At 49.3% G+C, this 7,794-nt stretch overlaps 1 protein-coding gene across 1 annotated transcript; it reads right to left on the reverse strand.

The window, feature by feature from the left end:
* Nucleotides 1-3,671: 3,671 nt before the first annotated feature.
* LOC146184839 (DNA (cytosine-5)-methyltransferase 1-like) lies at nt 3,672-5,515 on the reverse strand. The gene has a single exon (XM_084608846.1). The coding sequence runs from the start codon at nt 4,844-4,846 to the stop codon at nt 4,286-4,288; it is 561 nt and encodes a 186-aa protein (XP_084464972.1). The 5' UTR covers nt 4,847-5,515; the 3' UTR covers nt 3,672-4,285.
* Nucleotides 5,516-7,794: the final 2,279 nt, after the last annotated feature.

Here is a 7,794-nt window from a genome sequence, read left to right on the forward strand (position 1 = left end):
AGTATATAACAGTTGAATCTTACCTGTACTCACCTATCGGCCCCCAGCTGGGGTGGCGCAGTGGTTACGGCGCTCGACTACTGTTCCCGAGGACGCGGGATCGAATCCCGGCCGCTGCGGCCGCTTTTCGATGGAGGCGAAAAGCAAGGCGCCCGTGTGCTGTGCGATGTCAGTGCACGTTAAAGAATCCCAGGTGGTCTAAATTTCCGGAGTCCTCCAGTACGGCGTCTCTCATAGCCTGAGTTACTTTGGGACGTTAAACCCCACATACCAAACCAAACCAAATCACCAATCGGGCTGAAGCGTGGAGGCTAACAAAGAGGGTTCTATTTAAGTTGAGGACAACGCAGATGGCTATAGAGCCAAAACTGATAGAGGTAGCATTAAGAGATAGGAACCGTGCCGAGTGGGTGAGAGAAATAACGAGTTACTGACGTTCTAGTGGAAAAAAAAAAAAAGAAATGGGCATGGGCAGGACATGTAGTGCGAATAATCGATGGTCGCTTAGGGTAACAAACTGGATTCCAAGGGAAGGAAAGCGTAGCAGGGGGCGGCAGAAAGTTAGGTGGGCGGATGAGGTTAAGAAGTTCGCAGGGGTCAAGTGGATACAGCTAGCACAGAACCGGGTTAAGTGGAGAAATATGAGAGAGGCCTTCGCCCTGCAGTGCGTATAGTCAGGCTGATGATGATGATGATACAGTAACGTTGGCTGCATGCAGTATGATGCTTTGAATGCAGGCAGGAATTAGACACATGGATTATAGTAGATGCGGCCATGTGACCTGGCAGCCTGCGCGCTGGATTCCAACGGCGTTGCGCGGTCTGCCCTTGAGGCCCGGCCGTGAGGCTTTTAGCTGCGCTTCACTGCGTCGATTCGCACTGATTAGGTGCCCATCCTCGAGTGTGTCACTCGTTCAGAATCAGCTGTCTCTGTGTTAGGTTGCTCAGTATAGAGAGGTGTGAAGGAGCACTGAACAAGGGTAAATGGGGTATAGAGAGGACCATTCGCAGCGGAGGTGCCTTTTGGAGCGTAGGCTTTACTGCGCACATTCAGCAGCGAGTTTGGGCTGATGCCACAACCGACCCTTGACGTCACAACAGGCGTTTGCATCACAGCGTTGAGACTCCGTGCCTACCGCGTGACCACATGCATACAACTTGATCACTTCATAAAAAATTATAAAGCGAAAAAGAAATTAAAATTACAATTAAGGAAATTATTTCAAGCCCCTAAGTTTACGTAGGAATGCTGCCTTTGAGTGTGCCCTCATGAACCGACGATCGATATCCGTTCGCCAGATGAAAGAAAACTTTTTTTTTTTTTTCGGTATACGAATTGAGTCTGATCCGGACAGTCTGTTTTGAGGTTGTGGTTAAATGTACGTCGGAGGAAAGAAGTGCACTTTTCGTCGGGTACATCGAACAAATCCAAACAATTTCTTTTTTTGTTAATGGCTTACGTATCTCAAAAAACATTCTGTAGTTCCGGCATCACGGATGTGGTAGTGCTTCCGTCCATTATTGCTTGTAACAGGAAATATTCACGTTGACATGATTTCATTTGCATTATCGCTGGTTGCGGGCTAGTGTACCTTTGCCCGCTGCTTTACTCACGACTACATACATTCCCCGAATGGGGTGTCTGACCTTCGGTCTGCCTCCTTCGTGTGCGCCACCAGAGTGTTTTTGTGCTGCTACGCACATGACGCGCCGCTGAGTCAGTCGCAGCGCATGCAGAATGTAAAATTATTCCTCGCTATTTCCAAGAAAACATGAAAAAAGCATGTGATTTTCTGCCCTGTGGTAATGCCCGCTTCATTAGCATTCTGAGCGATTCCTTTGCCCGCGAGAGACACAGACAGGCCGAGCCGGGACGAGAAAATAAAGGGGTTCTACTCCGTTCGAGGCGCGGCCGGGCCAAAGCATATTTGTCTGGGCCGGGCCAGACACATTAATCTCAAGTACATGCAACTTCAGCCGGTCACCTCTCGCGCTTGTCTCTCTCGTGTTCCTAGCAGGACAAAGCATCTGCAGTCCCCGAGTTTCCTCGTTTCTCCGCGCAGGCAATGCAGGGGAGGCGCCGGGAAATGCGCACGGTGAACAAGTTCACCTGGCACAGTACTTGGCCACAGAATCCAACCCTTGACCCCGAGCCAAGAATTTGCTCTTCCTGCTAAGAGCGCCATTCCAGCCTCAAGTTAGAGTAGCAAAAGCAACTTCAACAGTGCCTGATTCGTCAGCCATGGAGCGCTGCAAATGGCGCAAGCTTCACACCAAAACATAACTTGTTTTTTTCTTAACAACTTACAGCGATAATTCGATGTATGTGACGTGCTTTTGTATATTCTGCAAATTTCCCATTTTAAACGCGAGAAGTCAACATTTCAAGATTTTTAGTAAATTAATCCTGATAGTATTTCTTTGTGCACCGTCGCTTCAACACAATTACAGCAGGTCAGGTCAGATAGGGCTGGGCCGGGCCTTAAGTCTGAGCTCAGGGTCGGGCCGGATCGGGCTTAGGGCTCGGGCTCAAAATTTCGGCCCGTGCACACCTCTACGCACACACTCCCGTGCACAGGCGAAAGAGACCGTCCTCGCCTGTGAGCGTAACTCCGGCTCCTCCGCTCTGACCATCCATGGAGTTATAGACAGGTGCGCTGCATCGTCTGGCTTTGTACGTACGCGCTCATTTTCACACGAGGCACTCGACATATTGAGGAGTGTCTCAAATTCGCATTTGCATGAGGTGATTGACCCCGCACCTTTAACGGCTCTGACCTGGTCATTTCCGATCGTGACCGAGATCGCATTCGCAGCAGTGGGCGTTTCATCCCTGCGGTCTCCATCCTAGTGTAGCGATGCCTCCTTGCTGGCCATTTGAGATCACTGCTGGTGTTCCGCCCTCATTCGTTGCATTCATCTCGACGGTGTCAGTTTGATCACATGCTGCAGCATTACGCTCTAGGATCGCCTCGTCTCGAGCGAGTTTTGTTTTGATCCCTCGCTGCTGCGCGCTTTTCGACGCACCTGACGGAACGCTGACGCCTTAGGCAATATCAGGGCACGCGAGCACTTCTATCGCTAAGGCGCGGTGTTTTTCACATTGCTGATGGCTTTTACTACAACCGAAACCCACACCCACACACACACACACACACACACACACACACACACACACACACACACACACACACACACACACACACACACACACACACACACACACACACACACACACACAAAATGTGACTTGGTTTGCGAATGTTATGAAATTAGGAGAAGTGTTTTAAATCGTGAAAAAACGACAGTTAGCAATATTCATTTGATATCCCGCATTGTTAGGCCGAAGCCCTCTAGATACCTGCAAGGTTTTTTGGCTTGGGCCGACCTGTTATCTCGCCCACTCCTTGGACGAATAAATGCGTTATTATTATAATAAAAAAAACCCTAAAAATGCGCATATTATGAAATTAATAGCGGGCTTCCCTACAAGGTAGTAAGATCCTTTCAAAAATTTTCGGCGGCGACCGATTTGTACAAATCATGCCAGCCCTTCATTGGGCGACCGTAAAACCCGCAGGCTACCATGTTAACAAAAAAAAAAAGAATTGAGGTCTTTTGCTAATGGAGTTTATAACACAACACAAAAGAGCAAAAAAAGAGTTACACAATGGGAATGCTTGCACGTCATAGCAGACACAAAAAGCACTTTGCTTCGCATCCACGTATCAGTGGAACTATGCCGGCTACAGACAGAGGCTTCACCCGTATTCCTCCGATACGAGTTAATTGTATGCAAATAAATATGCACGGTATTCAGTCTTCACGCAATAGCAAAGTATCAACCACTGACCCTGACCAACACATGACCGATAAAACGAATAGCTTAGATTCATTTCTGACAAGGATTGAGCATTTTTCCAGAAGATAAATAACTTTTTCAAAACCAATAGAGAACCTTCAATAACTCAACTTGCAAAAAACATTCATATACAAACATGAATACAAACAGTGAACATGGCTTTTGCTGAGCCCTGTAGCAATTTTCAACGCAAGTCGGCACATGGAGCAGTTACAGTAACTGCAACGTGAAAAAAAGCTACGAGTCTTATAGTAGAAAGTAGAACCACGCGAAATCAATAAAGAGAAGCGCTGTATACTGGCGATATAAAAATGAACACCAATGACTTTAGGAGGAAACATGGCATCAAGATACACTGCCCTCACTTCGAACAAAATCCTGACAAATTGGGTTTGAAGCAGTAAACATGAAATGCACACACGTTCAGTTAGCCGCACACTTGGCGAGGCACTTCAGGATCTCGAGTCCAATAGCCCGTGCCATGGGCGGTGGTACGGCGTTGCCAACTTGCAGGTGCCTGTCCAGGATGGTGCCAAAAAACCGGTACGTGTCCGGGAAACCTTGCGACCTCGCGCACTCTCGCACGCTGACTACACGGTGTTGCTCAGGGTGCAGGACACGACCTTGCTTGCCCATCGGCTCCGGGTTGGTCACGGTTGTGATGAAGAAGCCGTACCACTCAAGCCTGCCGTAGAGTCCGGCCCAGTGGTTGTGCCGGTTTCCCGTGTGCGGCAGGCACCAGAGGATGAGCGTGTTGTCTTGGTGGCACGCCTGGTTACAGGGCTTGTCTGAGGCACATGGGCAAACGCCTCGGAAGGCACCGGTCGATGACTTGCCATTCTTCGCATCGTGATGTGTGTAGAGCAGCTTCTTGGTATACGGGACGCCGTCCGAGAGCCGCACGACGATATTGGGGAGGTCGCGCCAGTCAGAGCCAGGTGTGGGGGGAATGTGGCGCATCCTCGCCTCGACCAAAGGCGCCATCTCCTTGCAAACGTGGTCCCGGAGCACAGCACCTCTTCTGCGAAGCGACTTCTGGAACGGAGTTGAGGGCTTTGCGCCATAGGAAATCTCGTCCAATTTGGCACCATTGCGGATCTCGGGAAGGAGTGTGTCGATCGTACACAGCAAACTGCGTGATCTTATGACGCGGTGTATCCATCACGTTGTTGCCACCGTTGCCACCGTTGTCGGCGCCTCCGTCTTTAAGCAAGCTCAGCCGATTGTCTACAAGCGCCCGCACCTAGTCAACTGCATCCGGCGGGTCTCCTTCAAACAGCCGCAACTCCGCGGCTTCCTGGAGGCAGTCGGGACAGCGTGTGAAGCTCACCTCCAATACCGGCTACTGTTTGCTCTGTGCCTTGCCGTCCTCGATCTTGACACGCTTTGCCATCTGCTCAAACAGCTCGGTCAACGTGCGCTGGCGTTTGCCGTCGACGGGTCGTTTGCGTTTGCTGCCTTTAGGTTTGGTGGCCGGCGGCGGTAGATCCTCTTTGTCGTCGTTCTCTTCGCGCTCGTCGCTCGCGCAGCCCGTACCGTTGCATTCCTCGTCGGAAGAGCGCTTACCGTTTGTATCCAGCTTTGCCGGTGACACACGTGCCGCGTTTACGGTTTTCATTTTGCTGCTGATGCTTACACGACCACACGCTATTTACCAACCATTGGTTTCCCGCGCGGAACGGCGCGATGACGGGTACAAGAGTAGCGAGACAGAACTCACATCATCCTGCACCGGAGCGTCACGTGCCCATACACGTGCCCTTACGTCATCGCTGGGCTACAGTGCCTAGAATATACTGGCTAGTGTGACGAGCGCCCGCGCTTCCCTATTGGCGAGGATGGCACTATTTGCAATGAAAGCCAATCGTTAGCGGCAGAGGACGCTGCTTGTAGGGAGGGTGCCACCTGAGCAGACGACGCAGTTTTCTCTCTTCAGAATACGGCAATCTGTTGGTGTTGTGCGTGCGTGTTAAACCTGCTTCTGCGCGTCTTTTGCTTTCACGAAGGTGCAGTAGTTTATTTACGGTGTAGGTGTTTGCTCATGCGAGTCGTTCCGCACTTCTACCTGCTCGGCGACGATTGCATCGGTTTTCTTTTTCTCGTTTTGTGCGCGCGTTCTGTGCTCACCTGTATCGCTTCTTTTTTTACTGTGTCGCCAGTGGTGAAGCACGGTTCCCGATTGTTGTTTACCCAGTGCCTCTCACTAAACTGCAGAGAAAAATGCCAAAGAGAAAGTGGTGGTGCACAGAGAAGTCTTGCTTTTTTGGCAAACGGGGCTACCGCTAGAACAAGGAGCGTACGTATTACTGCGCTATGATGCTACGTAAGTACGCATTCTGTACAATGGGAACGAAGCATCGATAGAAATGACGGAAGGTAAACGGCAACTGCTTTTGTTGCCGAGAAACATTTTTAGAGCATGCAGTTATATTCACAAGGATGGAAACTTGGGCGAGTCGGTAACGGTGCTCCATGACAGTGTGTAGCACAAAGAGTGTACACAATCAGGCGCTACAGACAGCACCTGTGTTGTGTACCTTTTCTGTGTCCCTCGATTGTCATTTTGCGCTACACATATGTCATATGGGTGCAGTTATATATTAGACGCGTGTTTGACCGTAAGCGCGGCATTACCAACGAGCTTCCTCGCGATGAACCGGCCGCGTCTCGTGCATATTGTGTATCTGAGGAAAAAAAAAAAAAAAAAAAAAAAAAAAACCTTCGTCAGCTTCTTTATTCAAAAGATGGTGACTTCGGCCAAACCTTGTGTGCAATCACAGGCCGCGATGTACCTTAGCCGCTGTAAGTAAAGGTCCCTCGTTTGCGCTCTGCTGTTCATGCAATTCTGCCACATGTGCCTGTGTTTATTACATATACATAAAAGGAGTGTTGCGTGACTTTGTTTCCTGTGTTGTTCGCATATACAATATATTAATAAAACTGCGCGTACGTGTTTACTTGTCAGCAAGTGTACAGTACGCAGAAAGAACCATATTTCAATAAAAATGAAGCATTTCACTTTGTTCCAGGGGTTACAAATATTGTGTAGAACAGCGCGAAAAAAAAAAAAAAGACGACAGGGACGAAGGAAGACAACAAGACGAGCGCTGACTTTCAACTGCCAAGTTTATTGCATATATGTGAATGCAGGCATGCAATAAACTTGTCAGTTGAAAGTCAGCGCTCGTCTTGTCTTCCTTCGTCCTTGTCGTTTTTTTTTTTTTTCGCGCTGTTCGACACAATGGATTACCAACATGTCCAAGCTTCTGTTTTAATTACAAATATATTTTATATCAATAAATGCCTATGCTTTAATTGTTGTTTGAATAGAAATTCTGGGTTTCCCTTTGTGAGCACGAAATGTCCGGGACTAAGATGCTCAAACTTCGCAGAAGCCTTCGCAAGCAAGAAGCGTTAAATACGTGCGCCGCTTCCAGTCCAAGACAAAACACACACCCTGAAACTTGTAGTCCGCGGCTTCAGTTATAGCTGAGGTCTGTTGCGACTTAATGAGAGCTGAAATGCAGTGCAAGCAGCCCTCTTGCCGAAGATGTGAGAGCGCGGTAGGCAGCAGACAGCGCGGCTGGTAACCACCCAGTTTGCAGTGCTTCTGGCGGCGGCCGCCGGCATTCATCGCTCATAGTGCCGCCCGGGAGGCCTCGGTCGGCACACTAGCCAATACATTGCCACCGGAGTAGTGCAGGAGAAGCAGGGGGCGTTGGCCGCGCGCGGCGGAGGAACAGTGTCGTCTGCTTCTCGCTGCGCGCTGCAACGCAGCGTGAGTCCGCCGAACAATCCAGTCAACGAATTTCAGTCTCCTTTGTTATTATTTTGTTGTTATTGCTTTTTCGTGCACTCGGGACGAGGCACAAGGACGTTTCATCCAGTTTAATAACACTGGTTCAACATTTTTTTTTTTTTTTCATTTATTT

The sequence above is a fragment of the Amblyomma maculatum genome, chromosome 7 (assembly GCF_055883805.1).
Source record: "Amblyomma maculatum isolate TAMU_Amacu chromosome 7, ASM5588380v1, whole genome shotgun sequence".
In the NCBI taxonomy this organism is placed as follows: Eukaryota; Metazoa; Arthropoda; class Arachnida; order Ixodida; family Ixodidae; genus Amblyomma; species Amblyomma maculatum.

Excerpts from the sequence above, each read along its gene's own strand:
- LOC146184839 (XM_084608846.1), bottom strand. The coding sequence starts at position 4,846 with ATGGCGCCTTTGGTCGAGGCGAGGATGCGCCACATTCCCCCCACACCT.